Below are 17,587 nucleotides of genomic sequence, written 5' to 3' on the forward strand. Positions count from 1 at the left end.
TTTATGAAGATTGTTAAGAGAACTGATGTTAGAACTTACAATTCTATTATGTAAAATATATTTATCGCGCGAGAACTTAAGTACGCTTTTTTGTATAGGAAAATTGTCGAGAGTTGACGAACATTTTACCTCGCTTTTAGGTCACGATTTCTTTCGTAGATCCACGTAGATTTGCGTCAGCGGAAATAGGGCGGTACACGTATATAGTTTTGTATCGTCCACCTTAAAAGGAGATCCGCGGCAGAATTCACGGAGGATTAATTTCCTGGTGCTTGTTCTCGAATACCCGCAGCGTGCACGCCAGCTGCAATTTTCCGAAGCTCGATAAGAGCTTGAGGAAGTTTTCGTCCAGGATCACGATCCGCCCGTCACGAGAGCGCGGAGCTTTTGACGTAAGAAATACGAGCGGCCACCGCTGCTTTTAGCTCGCGTTTATGTTCGTGGAAATTACTGTGAAAGGAGGAAAAAAAAAGAGAAAGATCTCCGCGATACACCCGCGTACGATCTTCCCTCTGCGATCGGGGTTGCGGACTTTTTCTATAAATTATGACGTAACGCGTCGATCGTTTCTCACAAATTATCGCTGCATGGTTATTATATCCCAGATCGAGATAATATTTATTTCAAGTCTCACATTATCTTTGTTTTATATTATCTTATTTTCTATTTTCGATACAGTAATTCTGATCTTATAGTAGAGGCAAAGTGTGTTTAAAAATATTTTTATATACGGTTTTATATATCGATATTATCGTCTTTAGACAAGTGCAATAAAGTGCACGTAAGTTTTGCATAGTTTGATCGTGTAAAATTCTGAAAGAAAATAGAATTTTATTTAAAAAGTAATTGCTGTAAAAATAGTCTAATAACTTTGGAGCGTGCGATATCGAGAAACTTTAATCGAATATATATATATATGGTACCTAAATCAATCTTATGTCGTTTAAATTGAGCTTTGTAAGAAGGAAAAATCACAGATTTCGACAGGATATCTATCCGGTAATGTTCGTGCACAGTTAGATTTTCGACACAGATTTTCTCGTATTAAGCGGATATTATGGTAATGATATTCTCGTAATGACGAAATGATTGGAATATTACATCATTCCTCTTTTCCGCCTTCTTGCCTCGACGCTGCCGCGATTATACCAAAATATTAAAACGAGAGGCGATCGAATTCAAGCAGCATCGAGCAAACTGTTAACGATCCGAGATAGATGTATGGTTATGCGGCGGAAAAGTCGCGTATGCATTAGATATGCAAATAAATTCTGCCGCGGTTTGAACAGGCTCGTATATTTTTGCTCTCCGAGATCCTGAAAATATCGGCGCGTTTGCTCGCGCGAATCATTAACATCACGATAATTTCCCAGGCGAATCGTCGTCGAGAGCGAGAGAGCAAGATCACAAAATCTTTGCGTATCGCAATTTTATTTAAGTATAGTCGAGCGAATATTTCACGAACAAATATTAACTAAGCAACCTTGCGCAGAGAGTTACGATTTTTTTCCCTTTTAAATTATGTAACAGGGGGAAAAAAAATATAGAGATACATGAAAATGTATGGTTAAAATTTCAGACACGCGTGGTGAATTCTTAATGTGAAATACAGAAATTTGCAGTGGAATTTTTTTTTCTGATTTATACACGATACGCCAGACAACGTTTTTTTACTTACGTATTCTCTAATTAATTTCAGAGCGCAAACTTCACCAGAGATGTATTAAAATTCGCTTCTATGCGCAAAGACATGAAATTTTGTACACCGAGCTTTTTGTTCCGCGATTCGGAGAATAAAGAATACACATATTCTCGTATATTCTTATCTTCTTTTCCACGCGCGTTTTACTTAAATAATAATAATATTTCGACAAGAAACATACGGGTATTCGTGCCGTAATTACGGCCAGCCATTAAATACACTTTAGTTAGAGCGATGGCTGAAAAACCCGGCCGTGTCAACATTCTGCGATACCTGTGCAAAGAGCTCCCGGACCGCGTTGTTAATTATTCGCCCCAGAGTCGCTCTCTCTCTCTCTCTCCGGTCTTGTCCTGCGACATCGTTCTCCATTTCCGGTTACAAAGGAATCTACCGTGTATATCTTCGCTGTTTGGATCTAGTTAACTCTGCAGGAGAGAGAGAGAGAAGAGGCATCCTTCTCCCTTTAGCGGCAATAATTGATATTGTTATATGTTGAACCGCGTGTTATACTCGAACGAGACCTCCAACTATAATTTAACTGCGCGTTTGACAATTGTAAACGGAATGTTACTCGCCCTCGTAATTGATGCAAATATACACGTAGGCATACACGACTCTCCGATTCCTCGTGTTTTCCCTGAAAATCTAAAACGGTCGTATTTTTCCACTCGGGATGTATTTATTATTTGATTAACGAGCCGTCGTTTAAAGAATTACGGAATTATCGCGAAGCGATTAGGATTATTAAAAGAGGAACTCCTGGAAACTTAAACCCCCTCGACGATCTAAAAATATATCGGAGACTTTTTAGCGTAACTTGAGCTCGTGTTCGACTCATAAATCGCATTTTCCGCGGCATTCCTCGTCGTTTCTCGTCCCTGATTAGAAAAGTTTGCCGGCGATGCCATACTTGATTTGGTTTTAATGCGATCTTCCGCACGGCTCGTAACCGCTTTCTAACAACAGCTTCATCGCTCGGAAAAGGGAATGAAACGGATGGCGCGAGCGAAGAAGGACATCAGCGCCGGAAACTCGATTATCCCGCCGTTCTTTTTCACTCGCTAACGAAGGAGAGAAGCTGCCATTCCGTTAATTCGATTTGCCCCGAACTTCGATTAAATCCTTTTAACGATAAAAGCACTCGCGATTTCGATCGCTCGCGCACTTACGGATATATAAAGACCTCTCGGAACTTTACGGAATTTACCCGAATTTACGACGCAGTATTATTTAGATCGACGCGATTGTGCAGCAATTTCTGTCGCGGATCGTTTAGGAGAAATTAGGCCGTGATTTGAACTCTGGGGAGAGAACATTCGTTCGCGAATAAATATTCATATTAATTTCTATATAGAATTATGCAAGGTCATACGAGACGGTATGATTGATAGTACTTTCCTTCGATGTATATGTAATGTCGGTATTCGAGCAGTTTTTCGATAAAGTCACGTTCGAGGGATAGTAAGTCATATTTTAGGGACGATATATAAGTCATCTTGATAATATCGACAAGGCGTTGTGATAGCGAAATGTCTGATAGAAATTGATATCCCGTGACAGCGCGATCGATCATCTATTTAGACGTAATACAAATTTTATGCTAAAAATTCCATGATGATAACGCCGCAATTTTTAGCGTCGGAAACCGCATCGTACGATCCTTGATAATATTCGATAACTCTCGGGAAAACAAGAGAGAACTCACGGCGCGATAGCGTAAGGAACAAAATCGACGGCGAGTTATCGTAGAGCGATATCTTATGGTAGCCACGTTTTCAGAGGTGAAACTAGACTGCAGGCAGCGCAATCGATCGTGCCCTTCCTTGACGGGAATCATCTTCTTCCGCGACGTAAGATAGCGTGCGGTCGTGATACGTGCTATCTCTCTCTCTCTCTCTCTCTTTCTAGGAACTTTGCCATTCAGTTCACCATTCAGTTCGCCGCGATATCGCGTATATTCCTACGTATATTCCGGAGTCGAACCGAGGTCTCTTGGTGCCCTTCTCGACGACACCCTCGATTCTAATCTTTTTACGCCTCCCACGCAATTTCCTGTCGCCGACGTCGTCGTCTTTCGACGGTGAAAATTCATACGCATAGACGGGAATACACACACACACACACACTGAGAAACATAATACAACACGCCTTGCTCGCCTTGTCCCTCACACTTTCCTCTACGCGTGTCTAACTTGCTCCCTTCCGATCGAATATTTATTTATTTTTTTTTTTTTTTAATCGTACACGCACCTCCCGATACAAGCAAGAGTCTTTAATGATATGACGATGACCGTGGTATGACATGATACGATATGATATGATATGATAATGAGATGATTAATGTGACCATGACCATGATTTTCTTACCATGATTTTTATATCTACTTATTTGTTGCACGTTGTTTGGTGCGTCTCCGTAAGCAGTATGAGGCGCTCGCAGACCCCCTGGTCGTCGACATTTCGAAATAAAGTGCCCCTATCCTATACAAAAAAAAAAAAATAGTCGAAAAAATTAACGAGAAACTTGACCCGACGCGGTGAATTGATCCGTGATTCTTTTGATGCTCTAACACAATTCTCGATCCTTCCAAACCCTTGACCCGAAAAATCGGACATAATTGCATTTTTTTACTTTGCGAATTTTTGAGATTAACATGTTGTTCGATGAGATCATTAATATTAATTTGAATTAAATTAAACAGGTTAAAGATTTAACGCGTTTTAATATAATCCTAAAAATAATTACATTTTTCTCAATTTAATTTAATTATTTTAATAACGTGGTTTTTATTCTCGGACATTACTAAGCATTATCGAGTTTTCGATTTCATTCAAAAAGTATTTGAAATAATAAAGCTATCAATGTCTATACTTTCGTGAAAGAAGAGAAGCGCGAGATAAATTGAGGAAAGTCCAAAAAACTCTGTCACGTCTCGAGGCTCGAAAATTAATTAACGCGTACTCGCGATATATATCTCGCAACAATCGAATCGGAGAGAAAGAGAGGGACTATTATGCGTCAAAGAAATAAATAAAAGGCTGTCGAGGGTGATGGAAGGGCTCAAAGAGAGAGATAGAGCACAAAAGAGCTGGCCGGTGTCGCCCGCGGCCGGGTTGAAGAATCGAGCTTTCTGCATCTTTTCCATCTAGTTCCTCGATGGAAGATCCATCTCCGTTCGAAACCTCGTTTATACGTCGATATTCGCCTCGTAAATCTGTCGAAAAATTAGAAGCGTGAAGAGCTCGACGTCACGAGAAAGAGGCGTATCTTCGCGAAAATTCAAACACCGAAAAAGAAATTTATTGAATTCCAATAAGTATTTATTTCAATACCGCGAAATAAATCATTTATTTGAAACTAATAATATTAATATTTGATCTGAAAAATGTTTATTTCATATAAGAAAATCCTTTTCGAGACAAATATTTATTAGTTTCAAATCAACGATTTATTAAGCAGTATTGAAATAAATATTTATATTAATTTTTAATAATTTTTTTCAGCGAAAGCTATAAACGAGAGACGGGGAAATAAATATTCCCATCATTTTTTATACCTTCCGATAAGACGTGTGTTTTTTTCTTTCACGCGAGTTTAACATCTTCGTGCAAACAAAAATTCTTATATATTTCGATAAACACAGTACAGTATAATATATAATATTAAATATAAAACCGACGGGGACGCGCTCTTTTTTCCGTTTGATTTCAATGAATGAGATCATCGTGGCACGAAAGAGGGGATGATTCTCACCCTCCCCGATATCGCGCCCCGGCGATCTCCTTCGGAGCATCCCCCACATATGTACACTTCCCCTATTCCTATATAACGTGTACATATATTTTCTATAATTATATATATATAGTAATATACGTGATACACGTATAACGCGCGTGAGCGCGCGCGCGTGTATTATTTGTGCACGCGCGTGCAATGACGAAATGTCGGCCCAGCCAGTCGGCTTTTTGCGAAGCGCTGGCAGTCTGTAAGTTGAGTTTAATGCATGTTGTTTTGTCTGTCCTTGCATGCAGGGATTCGGTTTTGTAACATTCGCAAATAGTGCTGACGCGGACCGGGCACGTGAGAGGCTACACGGCACCGTGGTTGAGGGCAGAAAGATTGAGGTGTGCATGAACTTTCTTATACTTAAATTATATATATATACATACATATATATATACATCGTCATTAATCCATTTCGTATAGATGTGTTTTCTTTCAGGAAAATTGAGTGAGCGCATTTAAAAGAAAATGCGCGCACTAAAATGGACGACCACGATATCAAATTCGACTCGTTCCAAATCTCACGATAAATTTGCGATTTTCATTCTTAAAGTGCAATTTTTTTTTTTTTTTTTTTTTTTGATTTTCCGAGTCGAGTAAATATGGTGGTCGCCAGATAGTTTTAAGACACTTTGAGTCGGCGAATGTCCATCTTTCGCGACTTTGAATAAAGTTTCTCCAATATTTATGGACTAATAATTAATGATATATGCTACTGTTAATTTATTGTGAATTCTACTTACGTTCTGAAATATAAAAAACAAAATTGAAGATGGACACGCGCGCGACGCGAAGGTTGTAGATATATATAAGAAACTAGATTTAAATCGCGATATACGATCGAGATGTCGAATTGACGAATCGTAGATCTCCGTTTCGCGCGAAAGGGCTACGATTCGAGATATTCGACAATCCGTCTCGCGATTCGACGGAGCCGTTTGTCCGAGAGAGATAGAGAGACAACTAGATCGCGGTAATTAACAAAACGCGAGGTAATTTCGCGGGCTCTAGATGGGGAGTTGAATGGCGAAGAGAGGTCGGAGAGATTTCTCTCGTGGCCTGGATCAAGCTGATTGATGGTCACTCGATTGGATCGTCGAGTGGTCCACGAGCCTCCGATTGGCTGGCGAGGCTCGATCTCCGCTCGAGGGCCTCGAATGATCAACAAATTCTCTTTTCGATTGATCGGCCGGTGAAAATCGGCACGGGAGAAAGTCTCGAGCGATCCGCGCCTTTTATTTATTTTACTTTTTTTCCTATATACCGTAATACATTTTTGAAACGCGTGTACGCGCTTATACGAGGATGCATAATTGAAGTTTACTTCATTAGGGAATTATCTTCGTAGTCGTCGAGCTAATTGTATTCCGCGCTATAATTATACGCATGCATTTGGTAAAGCTCCGTCGGATCGACTGGAGGATAAACGAGACGATCGAACGAGATGGCAACGATTGTGTCGAAATGCTAGATTTTTACACTTTCATTAAAATGGTATTTAAAATAGAAGAATGCGTTGTAGCGTATAATAAAAATTAATGAGTTGATAAAATTAATTGAAGTCGATAAATGAATTTGTTTAATCTCGCGATTATTTGCAATGAAAAATGGTTGTCTATAGCGCGTAATAATTTGGATTCTCCGCACCGAAAATCTTGACACTCTTGGCTCTGTAGTATGCAGACAGCTCTCAGCTTTGATCATCGCGCACAGCTTTCATAGCTCTCGGCTGCCACCGCGATAACCGCAGCATCTGCTGCGTCGATGCTGATACCAAACAACAACGGTTTAGCCTAATTGAACAACTCGATTAGTTATCTTCTCGTGGCGGTCTCGAAGCCGATCTCGTACGCGTCGCGTGAGCTTTAGCTTCGTTTAACTGACACTCGCGCCTTTCAAATACATGTATGATCTTGTCAAGTTGGCAGCCCAAAGTGCGAATTTCTACAAAATTGATGTGGCATTCGATGCTCCACAATTTGTCCATCGTGCAAAAAAAAATTAAAAGAAATTTGAATAAATTTTATCATATAAGCATGTAATTTTTAAATAATCGCACTTAGGGATGCTTATGATGAAATTGATTGTTGACTTTTTGAGCTCGCGATCAAATTTATTCAAATTTTGTGTATTTTGAATTTTTTGGAAGGCGGACAAAGAACGTCAAATTGTGGACAATCAAATGCCATAAGAATTTTGTGGCAACTTCTCAAAGACCTATATGGTTCGATATTACGATCGCGCGCGAATCTCGATTGTCTGTCTCGGTAACTGTTTCAATTAAAATTCAATATCTCGGTGAGGCTAATGAAGGGATTTGTCGTCGTTGATTTCTCCCTTTTCTTCATACTTTGAAAGGATCGTCGCGAAAGAACGACGCGAGGGAAATTGCTTCCGAGAAGATCCCCGGCGCATTTTCCTCCGACGTCATTATATAGCTTTTCGGACGTAATAGGATTATATTCTTAAATCACGGTCAGTGATTACTTCTTTGGATTTTTTCCGGTTCGATAGTGGCGTCTCTGTTTGATCAGAGTCGGTCCTTCTTACGGCGACTTTAATGGCTCAATTAAAGCTGGGGAAATCATCCGATCTTTTGATACGCGATAGCACGAATTTATATTAAAACCGCGCGCGCATTCTTCTATTTAAATCGTCGGACGAAATTTCTCGCGACAGATCTCGAAAATAATGACAAAATACGAGAAAATAGCGTTGCCAATCTCCTCGTCTCGAGGATCCTCGAATAAAATGCCCAAAGCGAATAAAAAGAGACGCATCTCGGGGTTGCTTGCCAACGCGGATTCGGAACGTCACGTTGTTGAAGCGCGTCGAGCTTTAAATTCTCGTTTGCGCCACTGTCATCCTCCCTCCGAGAACGGTCTTGTTAAACAAGAAACGGAAAAAGATTCGCGTTGGCGGGCGCAGCCTCGGATGCAAAGTGAACGAAGTTGAAGGGGTGGACGCGCTCGAAACAATGCGATCGTCGAACGACAAGTAAACGAACCGCATACAAAGGAGCTGGAAAATCCGCTAGTTGGACGATCCGGCCCGTTGTGCGCGGCTGGTTCGGCTACTGTTCGGAAAAAGCAGGGATAACCAAAAGCGAAGCGAAGCACAAAAAATACACGATCGTGTGTCTCACGCAGATCTCCTGTTGTTCTATAGAGAGCTTCTGCGCGAGAGAAATAGAAAGTCGATTGAAAACGAACAAAAAAATCTGAGAGAGCGAGCGACAAAAGAACAGATCGATCGATCGATCGATCGGCTCAGTTTGGGAGAAAGAGCGAGAGAGAGAGATTAACAAACGGGCGCATACACGCTGTGATCGTGGGACACTGAGGACCTCGCAAAGTGTCCGAAAAGGTAAGGAAACCCCAGCGGGAATGTGCCGTTTTTTTTTACCGGCGAGCAAAAAGAGTCCGGAGTCATATGTATATATAATGAGAAATGCATACTCGCACTTGTGCCCGCTCTCTCACGCGACATTACACGAGAACCCGTGCCACGGTCGATTTTTCACTTGTGAATTAAGTCCTTCTGTTTTTTTTTTCTTTTCCTGTTTCTCTTGTGTCCGATTTACTTTTCTCCACGCGCGTTTTCTGCATTTCTAGCGTTAAGTGAAATTCCCGACAGCTCTTTGTCGAAAGATTATACTTTCGCGCGTGTGACGAAGTATTTGTTCCGCGAGGAATAGAAACAATTATTTTTTTTTTTTTATCTTTATTTTTCTACTTTTTACGGATTTGTTTTCTAGGAAAGGACAATATATATTTTGTTAAATGAAAGTATTCTGTATTTTTATTACAAATAGAGAAATATTTTAAAGTTTGTGAAAACAAAATATAATTACAAACACAAAACTGCTGCATGAATACTTCGTCATCCGCGAGTTTGTTTTAGTTTTATTTTATTATGTTTTATGATTTGTATATATTTTTTATTTAACACAAAATACATTTTCAATCTCTTCTCTTTTGCCTATTTTTTTCGACCGGCACACGCGTAGCGCTTACTTTCTCCTAAAATAAAATTACTTACATTTTATGGTGCGAACGAAAATAATAGATTTAAGATATAACAATTATATATATATGTAAGCTAATTAGATGTAAGGTAGTAAAACACATGGGGACTCAAGTACTTTCGCAAATGGCAATCGAGACAATCGGAGAAAAAAAACAGCTACGCTAATTACGCGTGATAATGGCACGTTAATGACTTTTCTTCGACGAGCAATTTGCATTTTATTTGGATACACTCGCGATCGAATTTTAACAAAGAGAAGGCTTTCATATATATTCAGCGGCCCATCGTCAGTTAACAACGCGAGAGCAGTTTCAGAACGATTATATCTCGTACGTCATCACTCTTACGCGACGACATTTGACCCGTTTTACTCAAGTACTAAGTACCTAAGGTCCTTTGTTGAATTTTCTAAGAGCCGCCGTAAAGAGCGAGAGAGGTTAAAAAAGGCGCGAGGAGGCTAAAACGCCAGTCCGGGGACCAACGAGATGGCAAAGAATGAGAACGAACTCTAACGAGAATTCTTTTACGCGTAATTTTCTCACGAACGTGACGTAGCACTTTAATTGCGGAAGAGATTAGGGAGGGATCTTAAATTAGAGATCGCGCCTTTTTTTCTCGCCGTTAATTTCCAGCCGACGGAGTTCCGAAAAGAATGTGGAATAAAAATTCGCGCGTGTGTATATCCGCGAATATTCCGGCGGGGAATTCCTCGAAATTCGCGTAAACCGATATGTTCATCGTAGCAATTATACGGGTAGAGAGAGTGGAAGATTTGAGGAGAAACGCAATTAGCCATTGCGAATTTCTCACCAACTTTCCGTGGGAGGACCGCTACTTTATTAGCTAATCTCTCCCGAGAGACTTTTTAATTACCGCGACTTTTTATATTGTGCGTCCGATTCTCTCTCCTTCGGCTTTAAATAATTCTGAACATTAATCCGACTCGATGACTTCGGAAATTGGATCCTCGGAATAGTTTGGCGAGCTCTCTAAATTCGATCATTGATTTTTTATATATCGATTGAACGTTGGTGAGACACCTGTCGCGTTATTTCTCCTTCCTTTAACGACAACATAATTTGGCAGAGAAATCACTTTTTTTTTTTTTTTTACTTTTCCGGGATAACAAGCAGCGAGTTATAGTATTCACATTTCACGCGCAATTTAGCTCACCCTTCGATAGGAAACGAACTCGCTCGTTCGTGAAATTTGAGGTTGCTCATCACGTGTTCATCCGCGGTTTTCATCATCGATATATCCTCGCAAAACTGAGGAAATCGATGGACAAAATTGAGGAATGAAGATTTAAATAAAAATTAAAATATCGAAAAATCAAGGGAAAATGTTTTGCATGCAAAACTTTCGAATATACAGAATTTAGTTATACGGATTATACATTATTCATGAATCGATAGAAGAGAAACATCTACATAATAACGCTAAATATTAAATTTTTCCAAAGCATAATTCTTGCAAAAAATTGCACGATACACGGAAGTGTACAAGACTTGCTCCAATCCGCGAGTACATATTACGGGAAAGGAAAAAAAAAAAAAAAAAGGAATATTATCTTTTCGACCGAAAGAGGCAGACATTTACTCGCCGTTATTAATCTTTAACACGCGACTGACCTTTTCGCCACCGAACGCACGTTTCGCATCGACGACTTTATTTCGATTTCCAGGGGATCTTTTCATTTCGCCCCGTTAGCTGCTTACGTCCCTTGCAACGAGAAAGGTGCAGACGCGAATTCCGGAAGGAAATAAAAGAGACGAGGGCAACTTTCGATAGTCGAGGAGTATCGAACTGGGAGACGTTTGCGCAGAAATCGTCGCGTATTTAGAGATTCGTTTTAAAACGACGCCTCTTATAACGGGAGGCAAAGATGCTTGCAATGCACCGGCAGATATCGCATTCAATGGTCCACATTATCTTAACGAACACCTTTTGTAAATCGTCCGCATTGTCCCGAGCGTCGACTCGTTACGTCTCCAAAGACTCGACCGCGTCTCTATTCTTCTCTTTCGTGGTTTTTTTATTTTATTTTATTTTATTTTTTGTTCATTTTCTGAGCGGCAACTTTTTCATGAAGCAGTTGTGATCCTTCACAGAGATCGAGTTAGATCCGGGTTATATTTCGCGATGCGGTAACTCGTGATCTTTCATCATAATTGCATCTCGAGAAATTGAAGTGTTTCGGAAAACTGAGCACGTGCAACGGAATTCCCTCGGATTAACCGTGATGAAATTTTTCGCTGCTTTCTTCCTCTCACGATCGGCAAGTACATAAAGACATCTGTTTATCTCTCGAATTTTCCGGACGGTAGAATAGCGAATTGAGATTAGGTCGGCGAAGAGGATGATCCTTCTTTCTATCTACGTTCCGCTGTTTTGTCGAAATATCGTCCTTGCCAAACATTTGTCTCTGATAAGAGGCGGAATAGATCCGTCGATAGCGGGAGCAAAAAGCGTCGCGTGTCGCGGAAAATCCACATAAAAAGAGAGAGAGAGAGAGAGAGAGAGAACGTTTAAACGGATCGATCGAGCCCGCTGATAAGAGCTTATGGCAGTTCAGCTAGGGTAGGATCTTAAGGTTAAGGAATAACCTCGCGAATACATAATCCAGCAGGACGATTCATTGCTCGCCAAATGACAAATGACACAGAGGCTGCGAAAGGTTGAAATTACATCGACCCGCCGCTAGACGAAGAATGCGGATTAACGAGCAAGAACTGTTACGGAAACGACAAGAAATCCCGTCGAAAGAAAAGCTCTTATACACTCTTAGCGCAAATAAGCTGACATTTCAGGTCGTTCCGCGTCGAAGCTTTGGGAAGGGATAATGACAATGCTAATGCCGTCGTAAGACGATTTAAAGTAGACAGGGGATGAGGAAAAAAGTGACGTGAGGAAAGCGCGGCTGAATAAATAAATACCTCTGCGATAGTTCTCTGCCAAATGCGCGAGAAATTTCTTAGGAGACGCGTTTCACGCCTGTCTCAGGAAATACTATAAACTCGAATACATAAGTAATGAGACGAAGAAAAAGTATTATCTTAAAGCGCACTTTACTCAGGAGCGCCATTTACCTTATTTTTACGCGTAAATTATATTTCTGTATTATTTATACAGGGTGTTCTAAATAAGTGCGAAAAATTTTGGGAGATGATTCTTTGTTGAAAATGAAGGAAAGTTAGTTTCATCCTCTTGTAACAATACAGGAAGATAAAAAAGGATATTAATAAATATCCTTTTTATTAGTAGAAAAAACCAAGTTCTATTTTCTGACAAAGAATCATCTCTTAAAATTTGTCACACTTGTTTAGATACACCCTGTATATAATTTACAAGATAAATATATTTTACGTCGAGTTGTTACGCGACGAGAGGATGATTTTCAAGAGTCAAAGAGCTTTTATGTATATACGTTAACGCCGCGAGGGATAAGTTACATAGTTGGATAAGGAAAGTTCTAGTTGTCGCACGTGAATGCAAGTTAACGAGTTCGGCCTTGGCGCAACTACTACTACGGTCGGCTACGAGTCGGAAAAAGCTCTTCCTGAAGATGTAAAGGAGTAGTCGACATTCTGGGTCAGCGAGGACGACAATGCCTTATGCGGTAACGTGCAAACATAGCGCTCGTAGAAGCGAATCGGCGATTAAATCGTGCATGAAAAATTCATACGTGTCCCGCAAACGGAATTGGGAGGAAAGGGCATTTCCATGGCCACGATTCTGTAACTTATTCAACCGCGGTCAAGACCCAAAAGGGAATGTACAAACAAGGCGGAGAATATTTTTTCAAATTTTCATTTGCATCCCGAACAATATAAACGGAATTTTTATTGTATTCTCACATACTCGCGACATCTTCTTCTATTCAATAGTTTGACAATAAAATTCTTCAAAAGAGGTACATAGAGGTAGATAATAAAATCCTTAAACTATAGATTGTGAAATGACAACCAAATATCTGGACATGTCTTGTACTCATCGATTATCGTGTATACCAAGGTCAATCTTTATCAAAGAGGGTTGCATAAATATGAAGCTATAGGCATAATTGAGGAAAATTGGAAAGAGCAGTTTGAAACGTGTGATTATGCAGGCGGATCGAAAAGGAATTTTTAACGATGAAGCTGTATATGATGAAAAGAACCCAGGGAGGAGCTCCTTCGCCATTAAGGTCATCGTGTAACACTCGGGCATTCGGGTTAGTAAAGCAAGCAAGCAAGAGATGCAGGTAGAAGAGAGGGCAGAATTTCGATTACCTCGTACATTTCGCCGCACGATTCTAACATGACCTAGTAGAAGCGACGGCGGGTGGTCATAGGTTACGTACATCGCTTCCGGTATTAACGACAGGTACCCTATCGCCATCCACGAACGGGTCAGACCCCGCAGTTGGTCGGCGGTCGAGTTTTCGGCCTTAGCAAGTCAAATTTATGTAGATATCCGCTCGTCGAAGACGAGCGAGGTTACGTGAAATTTCCAAAGTGCCATTTCGTTCATTCGATCGCAAGCGACTCCTTCTAAGTCTGGACGAGTCCCTGCTGGGGAATGAGATAAGTGCTCGAGAAATTCGCGGACTCTCTCTCTCGCCGGGGAGAATCGCGTCGATTGTTAGATCCTGCGAATACCGATCGCTCTTGTATTCGGGTCTTGATTAATGTAACAGGTTTGCCTTCGTCGGTGCTCGCGACCAATTGCATTATGTAATAGGGTGGTCCGTATTGTACAAAATCAAGATAAGTGAAATTTAAGCCTCAATTTTTGCTTACTTAAATTTTGAAAATATATATTCGAAGAATTTATTTTTCTCGCGTGGTTTTGCGCTGCATTTTGTAATTTAAATTAATAGATTTGACTATTGTCTACATTATTAAATTTTAATTGCTCTAAAAAATAATATAAATGTTATATAGTTTCATATTGCAATTTCTTGTATATTATTATTTACATACGTGTTTTAATCGCATATAATACAAGGCGACATTTAGGGTTAAATATGCGATGACATTGATCAATGCATTCTGCAGAAGGAGTTTGCAATATTGATTTATGCATAATTTTAGACGGCACATTATTCCATATAGATAGATAGATAGTCTCGTAACAAGGCCGTCGAAACGAATTTTTTCGTCGCAACCCTGTTATTTGCATATTATTTAATGGTCTATGTTTATAATTTTTTTCGCGCCGAATTAATAAAGTAACACAGATAAGATCGCGGAGACATTGTCTCTTTGGAGTCTTTCTCGTACATTCAAACGAGACCCTTAAAAAAGGGAGAGAACGTGTTATAATGAGATATCGATTTTAGTTCTATATTGAACGTTAAATTAATTGTGTATCTATATATTCACATGCTGGCACTATTATAGTTAAACTTTAATATGCGAATATTAAATGTTGATCTCTCGGTAATAAAATTGGCAACTTTCAAATTTATACTGATTATAAAATTTCAATTTAAAGTCTCGTCTGCATTCAAGAATATATTGTAATGATTTTTAGTCGCAAAATTTTTTCAAATTCATCTTGTTATTTCAATAGGGGTGCAATTTTGGATGAACAATTACATACGGCATTTTGTCGAAACGCGCATCGTCTCTATTTATATATAAGAACACGAGAGGGATAACGCCCGATCCAAATTGAAATTGCCTGTCGATTTCGGCTTGGTGTCATTAATATCCGCTGCTATAATTTGCAAAACAATCGGGCTGTGCGCGATGCTTCCCGTCGGTTGAATGCAATGAATGCGATACGCTGATTCTCGAATGCGGCAAACAAAAATTCGCCCGGCGTGCCACAATTGTTTGTCAGAGCAAGGTAGTTCACGCACGGACACGTTTGTTTATCATCGATCGGGATAGATTCTCGGCTTGCGTTTCGCTCGTTTGTTTATTCGTTAAAGTGCAACAACCCCGCGTAGTTTTTGCATCGGTTGCATCTCCCAGTATCGCGGCATAACGATACTTCATGCGGACAGGAACGAATTTATTTATTTTTTTCAAATGTATGAAAAACACTCGTATTTTCCTAAGCGACATGTCTAGATCGCAGGTAAAGTTCGGCAGTTTTTATCACTTTGGGATGCATCATAAAACAGTTTGTGCATACATACATATACGCATTTCATGTACAATATGCATATAATAGGTGTTATTTAACACTATTAGCTTAGATAATTAAAATTCAATCTAACGATGTTCTAGCATGATTCATGAATAATAATGATTTGAATAATTGATTATTTTTAAATGAAATGTAACTTTGACTATCCTATCACCGGTCTTCATGTTCCTTAGTAACAATGTTCGTTTAACCTATGCGCTACATGCCGCGAAATGTACGATAGTCGATATCAAATCCTCGTTGCTGGAAACAAGATCGTAAAATGCAAATTGCTCGACGATGCGCTATACCAGTCGGCGTGATTGGCCCTGGATAAAGCCTCGTAATTCACAATCCTCGTGAGAGTCGATACGCTGTTCAAGATCCGTTTCCTGTCGCGCGAATTCGAGGCACATCAATCTTTTATTTATCAATCACAGCTGCGAACAACGTCGTATTTCCTGACGTTCTGAAAAATGCGAAAAATTTCATCTCGTGTCATTTAAATAGTTGAGAAACTGAAATAATAAATAAACAAAATTATATATTGAAAACGAAAATTATTTAAACGAAATAAATTCAAATAAATGTCTAAGGATGATCGTTATTAATTTAAACCGTAACTTAGCGAAAGCGCGGATATGCGAAGGATCGGAACAAGGATATTTCAAAGTCACTACAGATAAATATTCAGATTACTGTTAATTGAACAAAGACTAATTTTATTCTGAGACTCCCGTATACAAAATTCTCGATTGATCGTGTATACTTCTCGAAAGAGAGAGAGTCTGATCTCTCGGCTCGCTTGCCGGTGACAGCTGTCAGATTCGCGCGTGCGCGATCAGCTGATCGGCTGATTCCTTTCAATATTAACAAAATAAATTATTAATAAAATTATATATATATATGATTTAGTGTAATGTATTAACGTGAATTTTGAACAAATAATGATTACATAATTTTTTGTTCCGATTTCTATGATCTTCGCAGACTTACTTATCAGAGGTAATTGTCAAAATACAATGAATAAAATTTCTTTAATAATTACTCGATCGCACATTTGTACACCCTACTTTCGATTGAAAGAGACAGATTCAGTGTCCCAACTATGCTCGGACGTGCATTTTCGTGCTGCTTGTTTAAACATAGTATATACATAGAAACGCGACGCGATACGCCACGGTATCGCAAACCTTTTGTGCCTCGACGGAACTCTTCTCTATCGTTGCGGAAGCGGACGCAAAGTGGGGCAGGAAAACGAGAAGGCGGGGTATAGATCGGTAGGTAGGCAGAGACCAGGTAGGTAGAAGCAAAAAGCAAAGCTCTGAAGAGAGAGCCCATGGTAAGCGAAGTGTTCTCTCTCCCGATAAAGAACGAAACAAGTCGCGGAGGGACTCGTTCTTTTTTGCCAGACGCGAAAGTACTTGAGCGAAATTGAAATAATCGGAAATCTACCGGAAGACTTGCCATTGTTTTCTCGGTCATGAAGGAGAACAGAGGGAGAGAAGAGAGAAGGAGATCTCTGACAGACGCGCGACGGAGCAATCGGTTTCTTTACTTTTTTTCGCCCTTTTTTGCTTCCTTTTTATCGCTTTCATTAAACTGTCTCGCGTAATTGATATCCGTAAGGCGCGTAATAAAAGAAATTAGTTGCGCCCTTCGACAAGTCGGGTTGACTTTTATTTAACCGCGTTGTCGCGCTCTCTCTCTCTCTCTCTCTCTGTGTCTCGCTCTCTCCCTCGACAATTGACGCGCATGTAAAGCTCTCTTTGCAGGTCGACGAGATTAAATGCGAGAATTGTTCGCGCGTTATTTATACACGTATTGTGCGTCGCATTTGTCGTACTGTTACCGCGCGCGATTCAGTGATTAAAATCGTTTTTACTGTCGATATCTAATTCGGTCGTTACAGTAATAGTTGCTAGTACGATATTATAACGTTTATGTATATT

At 39.8% G+C, this 17,587-nt stretch overlaps 1 protein-coding gene across 7 annotated transcripts in view; it reads left to right on the plus strand.

Moving 5' to 3' along the window:
• Positions 1-17,587, plus strand: part of LOC114942845 (RNA-binding Fox protein 1) — a 267,417-nt gene that overhangs the window by 190,019 nt on the left and 59,811 nt on the right. For 6 of the 7 annotated variants that reach the window (XM_029318296.2, XM_029318295.2, XM_029318293.2 and 3 more), the window contains one exon: positions 5,735-5,827. The exons of the other annotated variant lie outside the window; for it this stretch is intronic. In XM_029318296.2, the coding sequence (XP_029174129.1) occupies positions 5,735-5,827 (93 nt within the window). The remainder of the gene's footprint in view (positions 1-5,734; positions 5,828-17,587) is intronic. 7 annotated transcript variants of the gene reach the window in all.

This window comes from Nylanderia fulva, unplaced genomic scaffold, assembly GCF_048542155.1.
Source record: "Nylanderia fulva isolate GAGA-0341 unplaced genomic scaffold, ASM4854215v1 Scaffold2, whole genome shotgun sequence".
NCBI classification, from domain to species: Eukaryota; Metazoa; Arthropoda; class Insecta; order Hymenoptera; family Formicidae; genus Nylanderia; species Nylanderia fulva.